Source organism: Macrotis lagotis, chromosome 5 (genome assembly GCF_037893015.1).
Source record: "Macrotis lagotis isolate mMagLag1 chromosome 5, bilby.v1.9.chrom.fasta, whole genome shotgun sequence".
In the NCBI taxonomy this organism is placed as follows: domain Eukaryota; kingdom Metazoa; phylum Chordata; class Mammalia; order Peramelemorphia; family Peramelidae; genus Macrotis; species Macrotis lagotis.
The window spans coordinates 110,607,285-110,631,119 of NC_133662.1; the positions used below are offsets into that span (position 1 = coordinate 110,607,285).

General features: G+C 36.9%; 1 protein-coding gene across 3 annotated transcripts; it reads right to left on the minus strand.

Moving 5' to 3' along the window:
- Positions 1-705: 705 nt before the first annotated feature.
- Positions 706-20,770, minus strand: ZBTB24 (zinc finger and BTB domain containing 24). Of its 3 annotated transcripts, none has more exons than XM_074187323.1 (7): positions 20,565-20,767; positions 17,438-18,423; positions 15,747-15,914; positions 15,274-15,357; positions 14,447-14,530; positions 6,065-6,146; positions 706-5,420 (listed from the first exon to the last, which is right to left on the minus strand). In XM_074187323.1, the coding sequence occupies exons 2-7, from the start codon at positions 18,393-18,395 to the stop codon at positions 4,835-4,837; spliced, it is 1,962 nt and encodes a 653-aa protein (XP_074043424.1). In that variant the 5' UTR covers positions 18,396-18,423; positions 20,565-20,767; the 3' UTR covers positions 706-4,834. The 3 variants fall into 3 exon arrangements, with proteins under 3 accessions (XP_074043424.1, XP_074043425.1, XP_074043426.1); XM_074187324.1 differs by lacking the exon at positions 706-5,420 and adding an exon at positions 5,427-5,630 and having other exon boundaries at positions 20,565-20,769; XM_074187325.1 differs by lacking the exons at positions 706-5,420; positions 6,065-6,146 and having other exon boundaries at positions 14,525-14,610; positions 20,565-20,770.
- Between the last annotated feature and the right edge of the window lie 3,065 nt (positions 20,771-23,835).

Genomic DNA, 23,835 nt, shown 5'->3' on the forward strand with positions numbered 1-23,835 from the left:
AAAAAAAAAGTTATTTAACTTAATCCTGGTTTGTGACTGCTGTGAGGTCTGTGACTGCAGGAGTAAATAAACATAGGCAACATAACCTCAGCTACATGCAAATTGCCTATATGATCGGACTTAAACCCCCCCAAAACAATCCTTAATTATTTTCATTTTTCAATTTGGAATTAGCAAAAGAATCTCAACCTGTGAAAGGGAACTAAAATGAACATTTTATATACTAGTCATTGATAAGGAAATCCTGTGAATGCATAATGAATGTTTCTATGCAATTAAAATGCTATCTTGTATTTCAACCAGCAGCAATAAGTAATTGAAAAAGCTCTGTGAATGCTATTAAAATAGTACTTTGTTAAGTCATTTTTCAGTTGTGTCCAACTCTGTCTGACCCCATTTGAGGTTTTCTTGGCAAAGATAACTGAAGAAGTTTGCCATTCCCTTTTCCAGCTCAGATGGTGTTCCCCAAGTTTGTAAGCTAGACTCTTTGCAATTTGGATTGCAGTTTCCTGTAGACAATAGTAGTTTCTTTCTGACTGTTAAGGCCAGTCCACAAAAGTTGATTTAACCTGAAATGTAGTGTACAAATAATGCTATGACTACCTACACTTAGGTAGTATTTTTGTTCCCCAAGAACTTACACACAAAAATCTTGAAATACTGAATTATCTCCACTTTACAAATGAGTAAACTGAGGCAGAAAGGTTCACCCAATCAAGAATTTAATAAACACTATGCTCCAAATACTGATGATACATATAAAAAGGTGGAAGCAGGCCCTTGTCCTCAATCTATTAAGAGCATGATTCAGTCTTCAGATTTTAAATCCACTGACCTTTGAACATCATCATTAAGAATAACAGCACAATGGCTATGTTAAATTTCAGAAGTGAACTTGGTTGAGCAAATGCATTGGAGACATATCAAGTTTGATCTTACTGGTTTGTGATTGCTGCTAGGTCTGTGACTGAAGGAGTAAATAAACATAGGCAACATAACCTCAGCTACATGCAAATTGCCTATATGATCAGATTTAACCCCCCCCCCATCCTTAATTATTTTCATTTTTTAATCTGGAATTAGCAAAAGAATCTCAACCTGTGAAAGGAAACTAAAATGAACATTTTAATATAATATTTTATATACTAGTTTCTTCCTCTTAGTAGAACTAGAACCAAATCAGGATGAGTAATATTTCTATGGAATGTATGTGCTAATACATTGCATTATAATGAAGTTTCTTGAGGCCAGGGACTGTTTTAATCCTTGTACTCATATTCCCAGTGTCTTAACAGTGTCTGGTGCTAAGCAGGACTCAGTATGGACAAAAAATATTACCAAATTACCAGTAATTATTTTCAGATATGGCTATGTTGTAATGCTTACATTCTAGGCAAATACTGCTTTTAAAAAATGAAATTCTCTTTATTAGCTATACATTATAAAAAGGGAAGGAATCTTTTACTTTACAAAAAAAATGCAACGAAAGGAAATAAACTTAGAAAACCAAAAGTAGTTTAAAGCTTCACATCACTTGGCTTGAGATGCTTTAATTCACTTTTGTAAAAGCAATGGAGTTTAGTGGAGAGTAGAAACCAGGACTCCAGGTCAAGTTCTTTATTTGTCAAATAAATAGGTCCTCTTTTTAGCCTTGAAATCCTATGATTTTGTACTAGACTCAAGGAAAAAGTAAACAAGAGCATGGAAACAGAAGAACTTTTAGGCTTTTTATAGATAAAATTCATGATAATTAAATCATTTTTAAAGAAGTTTGTCTTTTCAATGATTAACCCTTTGCTTCAAAATAATCTTTTAATCAAATCTTGTAAATGATAAAAACTAGTAGACTTTCTCTCAGAAGGTAACAACTCAGGGCAGCTAGGTGGCACAGCCCTGGAGTCAGGAGGACCTGAGTTCAAATTTGACCTCAGACACTTAATAATTACCTAGCTGTGTGACCTTGGGCAAGTCACTTAATCCCATTGCCTTGCAAAAAAAAACCCCAACAAAAAACCAGAAAACAAAAAAGGTAACAACTCAATAAAGAACCTTAAGTATAAAAAAGTTAAGACCTTCTTCCCAAGAAGATTCCTTTGTACCTCTTACATTCAAGAATACTTAAGAAAATTGTTACCAAACAATCCATCACAAATTCAAGGTTTACTTCAAGATGAATTTAGACTGGAATTGTTTTTGTGAAACACTGTACAATCAATAGTTAGAATTTACCTTGCCTGTAATTGGAAATTATCTTTCCAAGTTCAAGTTTCCTTCTTCTGGATGGGTTACTTCACTTTTTTTGGGGGGGGGGGAGTGGAGGGCATGCCTACATTAAGATTTCTAATTTAAAGGCAACAGAATATGTGTAAGGGCCGAAGGAAAGCTAGAGTTAGGAAAGATAGATTCCCCCCCCCTTTAATAACTGGTTTCATAATTGTAAATCTTGATGTCAAAGGCACTTGGGATGAATCATTCAGAAAGACAGACAATCATTTCACAAAGGCTTATGCAGCCTTAAGTTCATCCTACCTCAGTTCATTCCACTTTCAGAGAACTATTACTAGTTAGAAAGTTGTTCCAACTATTGCATTCAAGTCTGTATCCTTCATATCCACCCACTAGTCCCGGCTTTAAAGAAATGAAGATAGTTAGCATGTCTCTTTCCAGGTCTCTTTTCAGGCAAAAAAAAAAAAAAAAAAAAAAAGAAAAGAAAAGAAAAGAAAAGGAGAGATACCTTTTCTACTAATAGGACAAAGAAGGCTCTCAATCTGCTTACATTTTCATACAGTTTGTGAAACCAGACTTACAAATTTTCACCACTTTCTCATTTCCCCCAAGAAGTAAATATGCCAGATGCAGTTATAACAAAATTCTGATTTTACTACTTATAGAACTAATGGAGAAAATGAAGATTTGAAAATGTTTATGAGTTCATAAATATTTCACATTTATTTATTTTTTTTGCAAGGCAAATGGGGTTAAGTGGCTTGCCCAAGGCCACACAGCTAGGTAATTAAGTGTCTGAGACTAGATTTGAACCCAGGTACTCCTGACTCCAAGGCCGGTGCTATATCCACTACGCTACCTAGAATATATCACATTTATTTACAAGATTAAGCTATTTAGGGCCGAACACAAAATACTACTTTGGCTACAACTCTGTTTATAATACTTTAGCTTCTACCTTTGGCCTAGTCAGAATTCATATAACATTACTCTTCTCAGTATATATAAAATAGATTACTTTGGAATTGAATTCCATATAATAAAAATACAGCATATCAAATATGTATAAAGGAGCTGTGATTCTTCAACAAACTTGAAGAACACTATTACTTCAACTTGTAAAACACATATTTGAAGGTTAGAAATCAGAAATATCTAAAAACTAGAAACTAATACAAAACCACCTCCAATTCTGAGTGTCTGGTTCTTCTAGCCTACAATTATATAAGTTGTAAACAATCAAATTATGTTCCTTGGATTTCTCAAGAATTCTTGATTATCTAACAGAAAAGTATATCCAAATACACAGCAATAAAAATTACACTCAATGTACTTAATACTTCTATTAAGAACTTAATCATAAAATGATTAAAAGTACAAAGTGGTTACTAATTCTGTAAGGCTTTAGTAGGGGTCCCTTAAAGAAGGGAAATCTGCTTTCTGAATCATTAATAGCCATTTAAAAAATTATGTTTAACTTTTATTTGAATTTTCCTTTAGTTTAGATTGGTTTGGGGAGTATTAGCTACTATAGACTTAATTTTTAGATAATTAGAATGTAATAACATTCACTAGATTTAAGATCACCTTTCAAATGATTTGGAAGATGCTAGTGTCAAGAATATCAAGTATCACTGTAGAGTAATGAACATGCAAATCACAGATTTCAATCTGTACTCACCCTATGGCATTCTCTGAATATTACTGTTAAAAACTATATCTTGGCTATAAAATTGTTTGCTTATCCATTTGCTTTTCACACAAAATCAGAGCTCAGAATAGGTTCCTTCTGTACATTTAATTCATATGTTTTTAGTTTTCTGTTTCAATTTTGAATAAAGGGTTTACCATATATTCTTACCTCTCAAATATAATGTAGACTTACAGAATCATGAAATAATTCAAGTACAAGAGATTGTTACTAATTCTTTGGTGTTGGAGGGTCAAAAGTACATACTCCTTAATATATTATGAAGGCTTGGCACACATAGCATTTTTTTAAACTTTTAGTGGTAATTCTGTATTTATCAGTAACAAGGAAGCAAAACTAATAAATTGTCAAATTTAACTAACACATGACTGGCTGACTTTTGAAGTTCATCAGAAACTCAAAATATACTTAGCAGAATTGTCACCCTGAAGATTTCATACAGGGGTGTGAAAAATCACAGTTGCCTTCATCATAATGGAACACCTGAGTGAAAATTTAAGATCTAAGAGATGGAATAAAAATAAATGTTTTTCACCAATATTACCAAATAAGTCAGTTCAACTTAACATGAAAGTTCAAATCAGACAAATTCAAGTCACTTTATAGTGGCTTTGAATGTAAAACACTCTAAGTATTAGTTTACTAGTACCAGAAAGGAGGAAAACAGTTCTGCGTATTAAGAATCAACCAATAAATGTCATAAATCACAACATAGCCAGCTTATGGACAAAGCTCATATAAGATAACTCCCGTAGAATTACACTTTTGTTGAATTCTTCATTAAGAAGTGTGGGCTGAACCACATAGTGTCGCCTGGCCTGTCAGCTCGATCCCTGGGTCTGCTGCACATGTTGAATTGAGCATGAAGGGGTCATTTCCAAACTCCTCAGTTGGTTCTTAGTGAGCATGAAGATGCTCCAAGGTTTCCTTGGACAGGGTGATTATATGCAACTGCTCAGTGGGTGAGGTTTCTATCTGGCTGTCCATCATATTGAGACTCTGGATGTGCTCTGTTTGGTCATGCTGAGCTGAAAGAATCAAACCCTGCAGGTGCTCTGGTTGTGGAGTGAGCACTGTAAGGTCAGCAGCTTGGTCAGCTGCCATGCTCTGGGTGCCTTCTGCTGTGACAATGCTGATTCCTTGACTATGACTAGGCATGAAATTGATGTTATGGACTGAGTCTGTTACTAGGAGTTGAATTTCTTGTTCTCCAGAGGTAGAAAGTTGATACTGCTGGAGATGGAGGATATTCCTAACTTCCTCTGGGTTGTTGCTGCTGGGAGCACTAGGAGCTTCTGGAAAGGGCTTTTCTTTGCTATGAATTTTTAAGTGAGCCTTCAAGTTGTCTAAGCGTGCAAACTGCAAATTACATTCGGGGCAGGAAAAAGGCTTTTTGCCTGTGTGTAATATACAGTGTCTTCTCTTAGCACTGGAATCAGAGAAAGATTTCCCACATATGCCACAAGAATATGGCTTTTCTCCTCTGTAAAAAAAAACAACAACAAAAAACACACACACAAAATTTACATTTTAAAAAGTGTTTCTCATAACTGAGTTTGAATTTTTTGGGTGGCAACATGATGTAGCCCCAACAATACTTGACTAGGAGGCAGGAGGCACAGGTTCTAGTCTTGGCTCTGCCACTGTGTGTGACCTTGGACAAGTCTCTTAACTTCTCTCAGGCTCCTCATTTCTAAAAAATAAGGACGTTGGATGAGATTATCTCCTTTTTGCTAAAATATGAAAATAGTAGGAAATGCATCATCATATCCTTAATTTATAGAAAAATTTGTGTGTGTGTGTGTGTGTGTATCATAACAACTGCATGAATGATTGTTACTGTATTAAAAAAAGCATTCGATCAATCCCCAAATGTATATATTCAAAAAATGACAATGATTCAGACTGAGACTAATTTGGATGAATAAAAAATATCCTAAGCAACCTTAATTTTTTATTGAAGGTTTAAGTTCTGAACTATTTGGCTGTATTTCTGCAAACAAAATTTAGAATTTCACTGTTTAAAAGACATATATGATACAAAAATGCGTGATAAAAAAATCCTGTTGGAGCAATAGTTTTTAGGAGAAGGTTTTTTATATATAACAAATGTCTGAAAAACCATACCTATGTATTCTGATGTGTGTCTGAAGAGAACTTTTTGCCGTAAAAGACTTGCCACAGATTTCACAAGTAAATGGCTTTTCACCTTTAAGGAAAAAAAAAAAGGAAAGTATTGTGAAATACACTTATAGCCTAAGCAATTAACTCGATATTATCAAGAATAATAAGATTTTGGAAAAGGCCAAACAAACTTAAGAACATGCATTAAAAACATTTATGAACTAGAGATGCTGTTGAGGATACAAGACAACTGGAACATATAAATATGATTACTGTCCATGAAACTGTAAGTTGAAGAGACTAGTTTGTACAACATGGCAACTCATGACAATATACAGGAGTGTCCCAAAAGTCTTGGTGTAGTTAAATTTAATAGCTTAAAAAAAAAGCAATGGAGTGAAGTGACTTGCCCAAGTGCCTAGCTACAGCTAGGCAAATATTAAGTTTCTGAGGCCAGATCTGAATTCAAGTACTCCTGACTCTAGGGCTGGTGCTTTATTCACTTCACCCACCTAGTTTCCCCAGGTTGCAATTCTGTGTCTTTTCATTTTAGGTGTGTTTCTTTTTTTTTAAATTTATAGCAATGGGGTTAAGTGATCTGCCAACAAATTGTGGAAATTTATTTCCATTTCAACTCCCTTTTACTTTACCAGTCAATTCAGTCCATTAACATTTAAAGTTATGTTAGGATTGTGTTTTCCTCTCTTTTGGGGGGGCTAGGGGGAAGAGGGGATTACTTTCTTAAAATATTTTTAAATTCCTTTCTCTTCACTTAGTATTTGTCTCTGTAATTAATTCTGTTTAAAATACTTTGATGCAATTCTAGTTCCAGGTTCTCGCCTCTTTTTTTTTTTTTGGTTAACATTTGTCTATTCATATCTTAGTTTTGGAGCTTTATTTATAAAATTAGTTGCATATTTCTTTCCTCCTTCATTCCTTCCTTTTCCTTTCTCAGTTAAGTGGCTGACTCCAACTAGCTGGGTAGCATATAATGAACTTTGGTGAAGGAGAAGGGTAGGGTTTTGAAAGGCTCTACTGGCAGAGAAAAGGATCAAAATGGGTCCTAGGAAAAGCTAGGAAGTAAGATTGTGCTGTTTTGGGAGCATGGAGGCTGGTGAGATATTAAATGAGTGCTTTAAAGACAAGAATTCTCTGGTGTTTATAAAAATTTTTACCTGGTGGGGATTTTGTCTTCTTTGTTTGCTGTAATTATACTGTATCTTAGTTTATACCTTTTCTGGAGGTTTGGAGAAAGTGTTAAAGTTTCATTTTGAAAAAACCAATTATGGAAATATTGCACAGTTGGAGCCCTATGACTAGACAATAATTTATCTAAAAATGCGATGAGTTTTTAGTTCAACACTCCATGATTTGGAGTAAACAGAAGTCTGTAAGTTGGAATTAATAAGTTTCTTAAACTGACAATATCATTGACAAAGGTCACATCACTTTCATATCTGAAAAAACATAATTTATATGAAAACCATTTCACCTCTACTTTCCTAATATATAAGTCCTTCCCACCCCTTTCCACTTTCTTCTCTCATATCATTTCCTCTGACAATATTACTTCTGCTTTAAAACTGCTAGTGTTATCTCAAACTTTATCATAAAATAACCAAGTGGCAGCTAGATGGCATGATGGATGGAACACTGGGCCTAGAGTCAAGAAAACTTGAGCTCAAATTCACCTCAGATACTTATTAGCTATGTGACCCTAGGCAAATCACTTAACCCTGCTTACCTCAGTTTCCTTATCTGTAAAATAAGCTAGAGAAAAAAATGGCAAATCAATCTAGTATTTCTGACAAGAAAATACTAAATGGGATCACAAAGAATCCTGGATGGCTGAAACCGACAGAACAACTAGCAGATCAATGGAACAGATTAGATATGGGAGAAATAAGAAACAATGAAAATAATCATTCAATGATCAATAAACTTGAAAGGTTAGGAAAAACCCTCTGATAAAAATTGCAGAAAAATTAGAAATCTATTTGGTAGAAATTAGGCTGAGGTCAAAAATCTTACACCACATTTCACCCTAAATTCAAAATGGACATGCAATCTGAATACTAAATATCATACCATAAAAAAATTGAAAGAGAAACTGATCATATCTTTTATAGTGATGGGTAGGAGAGGAACTCAAACAAAAAGATAGATAATTAAAAAAGATAAAATAGTTTCAATTACACTAGATTGAAAGCTTTTGCACAAACAAAATTAATAAATGTAAAATAGAAAGGGGTTAATTGGGAAAAAATATTGTATCAAATTTTTTGGATAAAGGTTTAGTCACTAATATATAGACAACTAATAGAATGTGTTGGACTAATCCATTTCATAATAGTTAAATGAGTAAAAGACACAGAATTCTTACAAGAATTGCAAACTCTTAATATCCATATGAAAAAATGCTCTGAATCACCAATAAAAAGAGAAATGTAAATCAAAATTTCCAGCAAACTGGCAAAGATGAAAAAGTGATGGAAATGTCACTTGGACTACTGGAAGTCACTTTAAAAGAGGCACACAAATGCAATCATTCTAAAAAGCAATTTCAAATTTTGTCAAGTGTCTGAAATGTTCATAGGCCACAAAGATCCCAGGACCAGGAAAAGTCTTCAAGGAGGTCACTTGATTATTAAAAAGAAAGATTACATAAATACACAAAAATTTTCATAATAGCACATTTTGTGCTAGCAAAGAACTGGAAACAAAGTAGATGCCCATCAACTGGGAAATGACTAAACACTTTCTGATTCACTACTATAATGGAATATTACTATGTTGAAAAAATTCTGAATCTGATGACTACAGAACAGCCAGCACTGAAAGACTTAATATAATACTAAATTTTTGCAAACTGAAGTAAGCAGAGCTAAGAGAACAGAATTTCAAAGAGCAAGCTTGGCTTCAAAGAAGAGCTATGAGAAGGTATCCTCCCTTACACTCTTGAATAGTGAGGCACACAGGTGTGAAACACTATATGTCATAATTTTGCAACGTAAAGATCAATTCTGCTGAATATTTTTCCTCTTTTTTTTAAAAAGAAATTGTTATAAGAGATAATGGAGGAAAGGGAAGAGAAATGGGAAAATGAGGATATATAAAAACAACATAGCAAGCAAAATGTATTTTAAAAGAAAGAAAAACGGATCAGTTTCATCAAGCTATTTTTAATAACATTGATTTTTTTTTAAATTGAGGTCCAAATACTCTCCCTCCTTCTCCCCCTCTTCCCAATGTATTTAAAACAAAACAACTGACAGCAATAAAAACAATCTATCAGTTTCATTTAGAATATTGCTTAATATTGTATAAGGGATCAAGTAAGTTATTGATTGTTATTGTTTACCAAAGCCAAAACCTAAATTTTTTTTAGGTTTTTTTTTTCCCCACAAGGCAATGCCCAAGCCTACACAGCTAGCCCAAGGCTACACAGCTAGGTAATTATTAAGTGTCTGAGGCTGGATTTGAACTCAGGTCCTTCAGACTCCAGGGCCAGTGCTCTATCCACTGTGCCACCTAGCCACCCCTCAAAACCTAAATTTTTATAGACAAGAATGGCACTACCAGAGTGGGGAAAAATCATTCAATTATTTATCAAGTATTTAACAGTGTGCAAAACATTGAATTAGATCCTTGGAGGTGGGGTAATGGAGTGGGAATAATAAAGAACACATATAGTGTCCACTCACAGAGCTTACACTCTAGCAGGCATTTTTACAATGTACTAAATAAAGACTTTCCCTGCTCTTTAAGAATTTTGAGCTTAAGGAAACAATTCTGAGGTTTCCTTAACAATCCACAGAATAGAAAAATTTAAGTAGTTGCAAATAAAATATTTAGGATAAAATAATTACTACTTAATACACAATCAAGGGAAAGAACAGAGACAGGTGGCTAATCTTTTTTTTTTCAATACATGGTTTCACATGTATAACTGATATACTACTTTCTTTTCAATAGGTAGGAAGGGACAGAAGAAAGAATTTATAACTCAAAATCTTTTTAAAAGGTTAAAAATAAATAATACATTAAAAAATACATTTCTGTGAAGATTCAAATAAACATTTTTCCAAATAGCTAGGCAGAGGAGATTCTTATGAAATCTTATGAAAATTCATTATTTCCCTGCTTCATGCCATGGTGCTGTTCCTTTTACTGTTCAGTTCCATAGGGTCATAAGTAAATATCAGGTGGGGCTACCCATGATTTCAAGTCCTATTCTCCCAGATCCTCATGCAAATTCTGGGATTGAATTCTTTCTCAGTTTCTTAAACAAAGAAAGCAATCATCCTTTCCCCCCCTAGTCCATTCAAAACAATTTGCAGGTCCAAGGATCTAAGTATTTAAAATTTTTATTCAGTTTTCAAGATATACTCTTTTTCCCTACAGGTGTTTTATCTAGTAAAGTCAATCTGGATGCAAACTTGGGAAAAGAAAATCATCTGTTACACAATGGAACTAGAAGAGGAAAATGTACAGAATATAAGAAAACTAGCTGATTTTTTTCTCTTTAGTGGCCGAGAGCCAATTGCACTCACTAGAGTCATGTAATGAGGAATGTCCTTCCCATGGTGCTTTTTTATTCGAAAGGAAAAAAATAGGAAAATGAAATTCTTCTACTTTCATGTAACATCATGAAGGATTTCCCTACACCATAATATTCAGAATGTGTTTTGTCTGTTCCAAGAACAGGGCTAAATAATGATAACTTCCTTGAATCCATCAACACGTGAATTAACAAGTGATTTCTGGACAACTACTTTGTGCATGACACTGGACTGGGCATTGAGGGATTGTAAAAGAACCCAGATTCTTGACACCTTCAATCTCTCTTTTTGCCGGTAAGAGAAGACACAAACATAAAATAGCTGAGAAATAACATGAGATTATATGATAAAATCAAAAGGTGTGGTGTAGATGATAGGTACTACAAGAGTTTAGGGAAGAAAGATTAAGGTGAGTTGAAAATATGATTTGAAAAAGAATAACTTAATATTGGAAATAAGTGTGAAGTCTGGAGGATAATGAAAGAGAAGGGGACTCATGTGAGGAGTAAGCTCCTATTATATGTTAGTCACTGTACAAAGAACTAGTCAAAACAAGCAAATATTCCAATATAATAATATTTTTGTATATGTGTACATATATATGTATATATCAGAGAATGCATAAATATAAAGTTAATAAATATAAACATACTAAGAAATTTTAAAAAAGCAGTTTGGCAAGGAGAGTGGTAGCTACTCTGGAAAGGTTTCATACAGAAGATGCTGTCTAAACTCTGTCTTTGAGGTGGAGGGAAGGAAAAAATGCATTTGAAGTGGTTGGGGGTAGGTAGTGCATATGCATGGAGATGGAATGTTGTGAGTAGAGAAAGCCAATTTGGCTGGACTGCAGTGTAGGAGGAAAATAAATGGTTAATGGTTAATGAAGCTGGAAATAGAGAATAGGTCAGGTTGTATAAGGCTTTAAAAGCTAAAAAAAAGAGTTTATATTTTATCTGAGACAAAAGGAAGTCACTGGAACTTGGTGAGTAGGGGAAATCACATGATCAGATTAATGCTTTAAAAAAACTGATTTTGGTAGTAGTATAAAAAAACAAACCAAAATAGAATAGGTAGAACTAGTTAGAAAGTTGCTGAAATTATCGAAGTGAGAATAGATAAGGATCTGAAGTGAGGAGAAAGGGTTGTATTTGAGAGATGTTATGAAAGTAAAAATGGCAACATTTAGCGACTGAATGGTTATGTAGGGGAAGGGAGAGTAAGGTGTCCAAGATAATGCCAAGATTATGAACCTGAGAAAATGGAGAGATGGTGGTGCTGTAACAGAAATAAAGAAGTTTGGCAGGGGGGAGAATTTAGACAGAAAGATGAGTTAATTTTCAGATAAATATAATGAAATAAAGGTGGATAGAGAGACTTAAATCTGATTTTAAAGATGCAAATAGTATTTAAGCACTTAAAAAAAAGAAGTGGTAACTATTAGGAGCTAGAAAAAGTTCAAAAACAACATGGCATATCAAACAATAATAAACTGAAGGAAATGGAAATGATTAGCATGGAGAAGAGAAAACTCGGGACAAATGATAGCCATAGTACAATGAAAAGGGTTTGGAAAAGATCAGCATAGTATGTTTATATGAATTCAATTCTTCTACTTAATGTATAACCATGGGAATATTTTCAAACTTCTCTGGGCCAGTTTTTCTCCTCTGTAAAATCAGGGGTAGAACTTGATGTTTAAGATTTCTGTCAGCTATAGATTTGTGATGCTATGGTCTATTATGCCATATTCAATATTTGATGGTCTCTAATATGAAAGAAGGATATGCTTGTTCTGCATGGCCTTAGGAAGGAAAACTAGGAGCAATGGATCAAAACTACAGAGACAGGTTTAGGTTTTTATGTAGTCACTCATTAAATAGATTATATAGGGAATTCTTGTTCAGTTCTTGGTTTTGAGACAATTCCTGAGATACTTTCCAACTCAGAATTCTAGGCTAAATCTGGACTTTACCTTGTAAGGAACAGGGAACTAGTGGCAGTTTATTTTTATTGTTTTTTTTTTTTTAGCAAGGGGAGTGACATAACAAATGACATTTATATAGCACTAAATTCATAACTCTGGGATTACTCTTCCCTTCCCATTTATAGATCAATAAAAGAAGGTTCAGAAAGGATGAGTTAGTTGCCTAGGGTGGCACAGATGATAAAATGTTAGAAGCGAGCTTTGAGATCTTCTGGTCTAAACTCATCATTTTAAAGAAAATGAAACTGAAGATATCCAGAGAGCTGACGTTTGAGCTGGCATTAAGATCTACCAAAGACAAGTGTTCCCCCACTCTTCTCATCCTCACATGCACATACACATATACAAAAAAATCAGTCTCTTTAGGAAGATCAATATGATGTCATTATGTGGAATGGACCAGAGAGCAAAAGACTGTAAGCAGAATTCAAAATAGAAGGCTACTGTGGTAGGATGAGTTTGAGATGCGGTAGGTCTGTACTAGAGTTGCAGCAGTAGGCATACAGAGAGGATGGAGACATGAGGCATTCTCAAAGGTTCAACAGGACTTGGGACCAAATTAAGATCCAAAATCTGATTGCTGTTTTTGTTGTTTTTAACAGATCAGTCGGTGTCAATTAAAAACATCTCAGATTTAAACGGACTATAAAAAAAAATCCCTCTTAGAAATGAACAATATCCCATAGTGAGTGACTTTTATGCTAGAAATCTGATATTGATATGTCACAGAAATAGTTACCCTGTCCCCAAAATTATGAAGCCCACACTTCTGCTTTGCTTACCTTAACATAAAAGTTTATCTCCTTTCATTAGCCAAAGCTGACTTTCCTGGAGATAGTAGTGCTCAACTATTTGAGTAATAAGAAGTATTGTTTCTGGGGGAAAAATTATTTGAGCATTTTTTTTTTTTAGGTTTTTGCAAGGCAAATGGGGTTAAGTGGCTTGCCCAAGGCCACACAGCTAGGTAATTATTAAGTGTCTGAGACCGGATTTGAACCCAGGTACTCCTGACTCCAGGGCCGGTGCTTTATCCACTGCCGTCCCTTGAGCATTTCTTACTGCCTCTACTAACTGTACTTTCCCTCTTCTCTCCTAATTATATTGGTCAACTATGTCAAATGTGCTCTAAGTGTGACCATGATTTGGCTATGCTATATTACTATCTTGTGGCCTTTGGGCCTCCATTAAGGCCTATCATCAACATCTAACATGGACATTAGGGCCTCTGAAAGCTGTAGAGGAGAGAACAAGTTCTGGCAGGTCTTATGGGGCTGAAAAGGCACTGAACTTGAGCCTTTGAACGAGGACTTTTAACATGCCTATCTGATGCCTAAGAACCAGCTTAACTAGATTTAAAGATGCTCATCCACCATGAAGTAATGAAATTTTTTGACTATAGCAAATCACAAAGATCTTCTACTAAGAGTTACTATTCTGTTAGGAAGGGAGTTACAATCTGTCAGTAGTAGAGTACTCAGATGAAATCACAAATCCATTAAGAAAGCAGTATAACCTTAATATGTACATTAAAACAATTAATATAAATATATTCTTAGGAATCTACTAATATTACAGATAACATTACCTTAAAGCAAACAAAAACCCCACCCTTTTCTATATACAGATGCTGCCAGAATTTTGGCAGTCTGTCAAGGCTAGATGTTTGAACCCTGTAAGCTAGGCAGTATAGATATTTTAGGAGTGGGGAAACTAGGGATTGGCAGGATGAAGTAGTTTGCTGTCTCGATTCATCACAGGAAAGATTGAACTTCTTAATTCCAACCCCATTAAATAAGGTTGATTATCTATTCCAAAAAACATATTGTATGTTCACATTACCTGTGTGTGTCCTTAGATGTTTCTTTAACTGAGACACATCCATGAATTTGCGGTGACAGTGGTTACATTCCGGTAACGAATGGCCTTGTCGCAATAATAAAAAAAGTGTCAGTGCATGTATGTTTCCCCTTTATTTCTTCAGTGATCTGTGTTAAAGCACTTCCCTGCAAAATAACCACTTTAATATAATACTTTAACAAAACAATGGGATTCACTGATTATTTCTGCAAATATTTCTATTTCTTTTCTTTGTTTTCATTTATTTCCTATATTTCCATTAACTCATGCTGAGGTCATTAATGTTTAAAGCTCAACTATCCTTTAATCTGCCTTCAATAAACTTCTACCACCATTCATCTCTGAAACCAGAGAGAGATCAAGGCCAATGATCTCACCATTCTCAACCAATACTTTGCTTTCTCTGCTGTTGGCAGACAAATGTGAGAAATAAGAAAAAAATAACTCAATAGAAATAAGAGGAGCTAAGAGCTACAGGGGAGTTGGAAGTTTGAAAGTTACCATTTGTCTGCCTTTGTCCTATGATCCAGATATTATGTTATAGTGAACTAATAAAAGCGAAAAAGCTATACTAAATCATCTAAGGTCTAAATAGTGAACAAGTTTATGGTAGTAGGTACCCCCTAGCTAGAAAGGTTAAAAATGTAGATAAGGAATAGTACAGAATTCTAATATTATGGGAGCTAAGTTAGATTTCTTTGTAAACAAGTATCAGTTATGTTTTATTTTTTACTCAGTTGTATTTTAGATACCAGAGCTGAACTATTTTTTTATTTCACCAAACCAGACTTCTCCAAAAATCCTTGTACCTGTATGAACTCGGTAATGACTCTTTAGCTGTCTTTTCTGGCTGAAATACTTTCCACACTGATCACAGGTAAAAGACTTCTGTCCTGGGTAGAGGGGAGGAAAAAGGCAGGGGGAAGGGAGATAAAAAAAAAACAAAAGGAAAAAATTAACTTTGTCTCAGCAATAAAATTCAGAAAGAAAAAGGAAAATATATAATCTCAGCACTGGGGTACGCTTATTTCAGCTAATAGGGAAATTATTCTCAATTACACTTCATGCTCAATGCCATGCAGAATTTGTAGAGGCTTAAAACAAAAAAAAATTTTTTTGGGGGGGAGGGAAACAGTAAGACATTATTACATCTACAGAAAGACATCAAGACATTCTGGTAAAGCTTGGGACTGGAGAATTAAGGTTTATTGTTTTAATCCAAACTAAAGAAATGGAGGGTTTTTTGGTATCAATTTGATTTAGCCTGATTATGGTTAGTTACCTGTGTGTAGGCTCATGTGTTCCAATAGAGAATGCTTTGTAGTTAAAGCCTTATTGCAAACAGTACAAGTATATGGTCGCTCCCCTGTGTGCATCCTTGTGTGAACTTGCAGTGAGTGCTTCTGGGCAAAACCTTTACCACACTCATTACATTTGAAAGGTCGTTCCCCTAGAGTAAGTTCAAAAACATAAAAAATTCAACCCAAAATATGTACTGAAGTACCCACCAGGCACAAGACATCCTGCTAGCATTGGAATATAAGAATGAGGGAGAAAAAATAAAAAAAATCCCAATCAAGCCTCAAGGAACTAAGTCCTGTAGGGTGTTGAAACAAGTAGGATGTTACCTCTAAAAGAGTAAACTCAAATAAAGTTGTGAGAGACAGAAAAAAGGATAGACCTTATGGCTGTGGGCTCTAGGAAGGTATGAGGCAGACAATGGCAGAATAGCAATTGTCTAAGGAGTAAGGAGCATTTGCTTTCAGGCAATGGGGATAGGAAGACAGTGGAAAGATTGTTCAATCTGGAGCTATTATGTTAAGAAATAAGAGGAAAAGGTGAGTAAATAGCTGGTAATACAGTAGGTTAGCACATAAGAGTGATCAAGGGGAACAAATGCAGAATGGAGTAGAACTAGAAACCAATGTTCCTTTTGATGACAATAATGTAAAAGAAAACCATTTTGAAAGGCTTCAAAACTCTGATCAATGCAGGGATCAATTATGCTATTGAAAAGGAAGAGAGTTCATTGAGAGGTACAGTTATAAGTCCCTGGATCTCAAAGTCCTATCCTACTTTGATCCTAAGGGATAATTGAAGCTAAGGAAATTGGGGCAGATAGGTGGCACAGTGGATAGAGCACCAGCCTGGGGCCAGGAATACCTGAGTTCAAATCTAGTACTCCTCAGACACTTAATAATTGCCTAGCTGTGTGACCTTAGGCAGGTCACTTAACCCTATTGCCTTAAATAAATAATAATGATATAATTTGTAAAATAATATAATAAATAAGTAAAATTTTAAAAAAAGAGAGAGAGTTGAAGCTAAGGAAATTGCTGCAATTGCTGAGACAGCAAAGAGTTAAGGGCTCAGTATATAGCCTTGAGAGACGCCCACCCCTGGGAATAAAAAGAGACAAGGGACCAGTAATAAAGACTAAGAAGGAACTACCACCATGATAGAAAAAGGGGAAAAACTATCAGGGTTAAGGTAATTAATAAGGTTAAAATACTACAGAAAGGACAAGGAAAATGGGGACTAAGAAATGTTTACTGGAGCTTACTTAACCTTATCAGAAAACTTTACACAGAAGAGGAGAATAGAGAAATGGATGGATGATAATGTGGCAGAAACAGTAAATGAAAACTTTTACAAGTTTAGCAGTGAAGGCAACTTGAGTGGTTGACAGGGTCAAACAAAAAACGTATTGGTTATCTAGCAAACATAAAAGTATTATGCCCCAAGGAAGTTTATATTTCACTAAAGATCAAAGAATGAATCTTAGAGCATATATATCCACATGCCTGAGCAAGGAAAGGTGTCAGACAGGGTGATGGATATCATGTGGTCCCAGAGGAGTCTTCCAGACAAAGGGGTTAGCCAACAAAGTTTCTAGCATTCTCAACTAATCAGTCCAATGCAAAGTATAAGGAATTAAACAATTCCCACACCCCAAGAAAGCACTCTACCTACCTGTATGACTCCTCTGATGGATTGCCAAAAAGTGATTGTACTTGAACACTTTGCCACACTCTTTGCAGCATGCCTCAGAACCAGGGCGTTTTCTTTTTCCAGATACTCTTTTGGCTGAATATTGATCGTCTTCATCCCCGACCAGTTTATAGTCTTTAAGTTTCACAGATCTCTGAATCCTGCGCTTGCTGTAGCGACTCTGATTGCCTTGGACTTCCTGGGACTTAGGATCACAGTTTTCATCTTCTTCTGTTGGCATCTCCATGGCACCTGAAGCACAAGCATGTGCAGATTCTTCTACTTCTCTTACTGGGATCTGTTCATTTGTTATACTATTGCTTCCTTCTACTGTTTTTGCCATAGAGTTTTGTTTATTTTGAACAGAATTATTCTCTCTGAGCTGGATATCTTCAAGTGAAGACATTTCTGGTTTTACCACTTGCAAATTTTTTATTTTTCTTGGTCTTCCTCGTTTTCGCTTTGGAGGATCATCATTTTTCTTATTAGAAATAACAACTACTGGAACTCCACCAGTGGCCAAAGAGGTTGGATTTGTTGGGCTATGATTGCTTTGATAGTCAGTGTAAGCATTTATTAAATCATACACTTTTAAAAATTGAGCAGTAGCCATTATTTGTTCTGTACTTTTTTCAGTGGCATAAAGATAACCTGTATAGATGAATTCCAACAGGATTCCAAATGTGTCTGCTAACATACCTTCCAACATGTAAATTGACTGCCCTATCTCCCCTTCTTCTGCAAACATCATTGAGAAATATTCACTACTGGCAGCAAGTAAAGCCTTGTGGGCCCGGAAATGTACATTTTCCACTATTAGAGTAATATCACAGAGAAAGCCTCTTTTCCTTTGTTCCTCAAAATTAGCCAGAATAGTTCCACTATGCACCTCTGAATGTACAATGAGCTTCTCAGAAGACACTGGAGTTTCTTCGGCCATTTTTGTTCTAAGCCAAAAAGGTCTAAACCTGTAGAAGGAAAAAGGTGCTTTAAAAATAAAACATAGGCTTTGGCAAACCTACCAGTGGTAAAATGAAATGGTCATATTTTCTCTGTAAGACAGCATGAAGCAAAATTATGTAAATGTGCAAATCTGTGATTTTGTCATCCTGAGGAATTTACAGGGTGAGAATTCCTTCCTTGAAGCAGATTATGATTTAGGTTTACATAAACCAAGTTTAGTCCTGGGTATGTCTCTGGGGCAGCTAGGTGGCCCAGTCTAAATAGAGCACCAGCCCTTGGAGTCAGGAGGCCCTGAGTTCAAATATGGCCTTGGACACTTAATTACCTAGCTGTGTGACCTTGGTTAAGTCACTTAACCCTACTGCCTTGCAAAAACCAAAAAAAAAATCATCTCTCTGGCTCATTTGGTCTCAATCTGGCATTTCTTCTAGGAACCTGAAAATATAACTTTGTAATGCCTTACTGTTGTAGGTAAAAGGGACTCCTGTGCAATAGTTCAATGTAATAAAACAAAATGGAAAAAGAAGGATACTAGTTTATCTCACAGAAAGGATGGGAAAAGCTCAAAGGTGCTTATGAATAACTCAAGAATGGTTTTGTTTTGTTTTTGCAAGGCAATGGGGTTAAGTGACTTGCCCAAGGTCACATAGGTAATTATTAAGTGTCCGAGGCTGGATTTGAACTCAGGTCCTCCTGACTCCAGGGCCGGCACCCTATCCGCTGTGCTACTAACTGCCCCAAGAATGGGTAATTTACAGAACAGTGTATGGAAAACTAGATTTGAAATAAGGAAGATTTGAGTTAAAATGTTTCTGTAGATTCTTATCTAGAAACAAAATTCACAAATTCAATCTTAGTTTCATGTGTAAAAAGAAGCTAACATTTAAGATTACCACCCTCATTTGCTTGCTGCGAAAAGTTCTTTTCAAACTCAGACCCACAAGACTAAACATTTTAAAATGTATTTTTAAAGCATGTATTTATATTGGGGCAGCTAGGTAGCACAGCAGATAGAGTACCGGCCCTGGAGTCAGGAGGACCTGAGTTCAAATCCAGCCGTGGACACTTAATAATTACTTAGCTGTGTGACTTTGGGCAAGCCATTTACCCCCCCTTGCAAAAACCTAAAAAAAAAAATCTATTTATAAAAGTCAGAGGGTTGTGTCCTGTTCTAGTCCTGGATCTGTCTTTAACTTAACTCGGTGCCTCTGCGCAAATCATTTAATCCTTGTGCTTCAGTTTCCTTTAGTATAGGGGTGAATAAAATGTCTTCAAGATCACTTCTAGTTTTATCAATCATTGGAATAGGGTTACATAATCTGGTTTTTCATTTCGCAGATTTTTGGTTTAACTCCAATTAGGGTTTCATCACTATGGGGAACTCCTGAAGAGGCATTCCCTCAACCAATACAAATTCATATCTGTTCTGCATTTGATTATGAGTTGCCTGGAAATGAAGCAATTTGTTGAAGATCCTGAAGTCAGTGTTGAGTCAGAGGCAGAATGTGAATTCAGGTCTTTTTTTTAAAATACAGCTTAATTGTGGAGTACAATATATAAATCAAGAGCTCTAAACTTTTTTTACATCGAGGACTCCTTTGGCAGTCTGATATGCCAAAGCACCCCCCCCCCTTTTTTAGAATGTTATCTCAATATCCAAGAATCTCAGAATATTTGTTAAATGCATAAAATAAAATCTATCAGATTATAAAGAAAACCAATTACAGCCAAATAGTTATTCCTTTTTTAAAGTTCAGGTGCTACAGGTAAGGAAAATAGTACAAAGCCCATAATTTAACAGCTGAATATGACAAGGTCGTAGGTACTGTACTAAGAGTCTGGCCCCGAGGTCTTGAGTTCAAATGCTACTTTAGCGCCTCAGTTTCTTCATTTGCAAAACAAGAAGGCCCGCCAGGCGACTCTGGCTTCATGACCCCAAGAGTCTGGAGTCCCCGAGGGCTTCGTAAGATTAACTAAGGATTCCCATTCATCAAAGCCTCAGGAAAAGGGGGGAGAGGGAAGGCGAAGGGAACGAGGGGTCGGGATGACGTCACCCGCGCCGGGCCCACTGACAGCTTGCCGGCCCCGATAGCCAGGAGGGGCGCCGGGGGCTCGGGGGGCCGAGGCGGCGGGGCGAGCAGGTTACCTTGGCCGGGCACTCCCGCGGGTCGCCTGGGCGAGGTCCGGGGCAGGGGCCGCTGCCCGCCCGAGGAGGAGGGGAAGGCTGGCACGGCCGGGGCCCGCCCCTCCCCACGGCGGGGATCCCGGCCAAAGGGCAGCCAGGGCAGGCCCTGATCCCGGGCCGCCCGAGCCTCCCCGGCAGCTGCCCGCTCAGCCGGCCGCAGGAGCAGCCTTCCGGCTCCACGGGCCCGGAAGCAGCGACGCCCCCTCCCGCGAGCGTGCTGCGCCGTGACGTCACGACGCCCTCAGCCTGAGCACGTGGGCCGCTCCCGGTGGAAGAGGAGCCTGTCGGGGCCTGGCTCCGAGAGGGGTGGAGAGCCTGGGTCTGCTGCGCAGGCGCGGAGCACGGCGGACGCAGGGGGGCGTGGCTACTGCGCGGGCCAGCCGCAGGGGTGGGAGGGAGCCTGTGGATTCAGAGATCGCCCTTAGAGACGGGGAGGGACTGAGCAATATGAATATTAATATAACTTCACTCTTTTTCAATGATAAATATTTTATTTATTTTGAGTCTTAACAATTTTTCACCTAATCTTACTTCCCTCCCCCCACCTCCCACAGAAGGAACTCTATTAATCTTTACATCGTTTCCATGGCGTACATTGATCCAGATTGAATGTGATGAGAGAAAAATCATATCCTTAAGGAAGAAACATAAAGTATAAGAGATACCAGGATCAGACAATAAGATAGTTTTGTTTTCCTAAATTTAAGGCAACAGTCCTTGGCCTTTGTTCAAACTCCGCAGTTCTCTGGATACAGATGGTATTCTCCATTTGCAGCTAGCTCCAAATTGTCCCTGATTGTATAACTTCACTCTTAATATACCCCCAGCTGAGGAAATTCTCTTGAATCCCTTATAATACCCAGTCAAATTCAGTTCAATTCAGAATACATGCACCTTCTATATGCTCCTCATAGGACTAAGCACTGGACAGACAGGCGGCTTAGCTCAATCAGCAAGAGACCCCCAAGGAGATTGTTTGGTTCTTCTTGTCCCTGTGGAAGAAGACCAAAATGACATTACTATGTTTGAGACAAATGTCAGTGTGGCTGATCAGACCCATCCGAGCTCACAATGTTCTCACACAGGTTGGGCACAAATAGTCCGTGTGAACCCTGGGGAATGGCACATTTCCTTTGAGTTGCTTCAATTCTTTCTTCTTCATAGAGCGCGCCATGCTGGGTCGTCCTGTGCCAGTGACTCCCACGCTGTATAATCAATTCTAGAGTTCTTCAACAAGACCTTCAGGGTGTCTCCGTACGGCTTCTTCCGACCCCCTTGTGAGCCCTTGCCCCGTGTGAGTTCTCCATAAAATAGCTTTTTTTGGCAAGTGTATGTGTCCAGTCCAACGTAGTTTCACTCTCTGTAGTAATGTTGGAATACTAGGATTTAGCCAGAGAAAGGACCTCAGCATCTGGTATCTTCTACCAGATGATCTTCAGAACCTTCCTAAGACAATTTAAATGGAAACGATTCAGTTTCCTAACGTGGAGCTGGTAGACTGTCCAGATTTCGCAGGCGTATAGCAATGAGGTCAGCACAACAGCTCTGTAGACCTTCTCTCCCGCACTTTCTTTCAGAGTCTCTCAAATACTGAGCTAGTTCTGGCAAATTGAGTGTCAACCTTATTGTCAATGTGTACCTCCCTGGAAAGGACACTGCCAATGTAAGTGAACTTGTCCACGGTACTCAGAACTTCTCCATTTGCTATAATTGACGGTTCCACATATGGATGGTGTGATGCTGGCTGATGGAGCACCTGGGTTTTCTTGCTGTTTATTGTGAGACTAAAATGAGCACAGGCAACAGAGAATCGGTCCATACTTTGTTGCTTCTCAGCTTCAGAGGCTTCATTGAGTACACAATCATCTGCAAACAGAAGATCATGCACCAATACTCCCTGCACTTTGGTCTTGGCTTGTAGCCTTTTTCAATTTAAGAATTTACCATTGGGGCGGTAGCTGACCTTGAGGATATGTTCATCCTCAATGGAGGCATCTGATAACATGGCTCATCTGGATGTAGATGGCATTGTCCATAATAGGTCTCTCAGGGTTGTCCTAGCACTCTGAACTGTTGAGAGGAACTGCATCCCTCGGAGTTGATCAACTCACAATGTTGTTAATGTGTACAATGTTCTCTCAGTTCTGCTCTCCTTTGCTCAGTAATTCACTCCATGCTTCTCTAGTCTAACCATTCATGGTTTTTTTATAGAACAACAGTACTCCATAACACTCATTCCTCAATTGATGGGCATCCAGAATGTGAATTTCTTAAGAGCTTATACTATTTTACTATTCTATCGTATCCTCTAATGTTCATTCTCTCCCCGCTTTCCTCCCTCTGTTATTTTGCAGTCACCATTCAGAGATTATTTTACAGTTGAGGAAACAGAGATATAGGGAGAGTTATTAATTTGTTCAAACATATAATAAATCAAGGAGCTAGGGCTGAAGACTGGACTCTTTCTTACCCCTAGACCAATGTTCTTTCCACAATGGAGTGATGCCTTTTTGATGGATTTAAGGAGAAAAAAGAAACCAACTTTATCAGCATTTGTTTGTAAAGAACCTTTTTATCAGAGCTCAAAGTACTAACCCCACCCATCTACCTCTGGCACCATAATTAGTTAATCCCGTGATCTGGGAGAGAAAGACTGAAGGAAAAAAAATTACCTCTTCTGCTTCACAAAATGTAGTAAAACTTTGAACCATACTGTGACTGTATCTTCTTACAGATAGTTTCTTATTACTTGATCCAGATAAAATACATAAAATAAGTGAACAATTAATAGTAATTTTCAGAAACCTCATTCTAGGCAAAAAATATAATTGTTAATACTGATCAACATGAAATATATTAAAACACTTTGATCACATCACAGATCAATATAAATGAAGATAAAGGGACAGAAAAAACAGAATTATATTTTCTTGTTTCCTAATTTTTTAATTAACTCCTTTTCTATAATTTTGCAGAAGATGAGATATATATGCTGTCTTTTTTTTTTTTTTTAATAGGACAGCTAGGTCACAGTGGATAGAGTCAGGAGGATAGAAGTTTAAATCCAACCTCAGAAACCTGAGCAAATCACTTAACCTGATTGTTTCACATCCAGGGCTATCTCCAGTCATCCTGATTCACATCTGACCACTGGATCCAGATGGACCTGGAGGAGAAAGTGAGGCTGTGGTTTAGTACAGCACCTCCTTCCCTCAAACCCAATTCATGTGTT

What these genes read in the sequence shown, in the direction of transcription:
- ZBTB24 (XM_074187323.1), bottom strand. Translation starts at nt 18,395, where the DNA reads ATGGCCGAAGAAACTCCAGTGTCTTCTGAGAAGCTCATTGTACATTCA. An exon ending in CCATCAGAGGAGTCATACAG is followed by an intron (nt 15,915 to 17,437) that starts GTAGGTAGAGTG and finishes AACTTACTCTAG; the next exon opens with GGGAACGACCTTTCAAATGT. An exon ending in ACACATGAGCCTACACACAG is followed by an intron (nt 15,358 to 15,746) that starts GTAACTAACCAT and finishes CCCTCTACCCAG; the next exon opens with GACAGAAGTCTTTTACCTGT.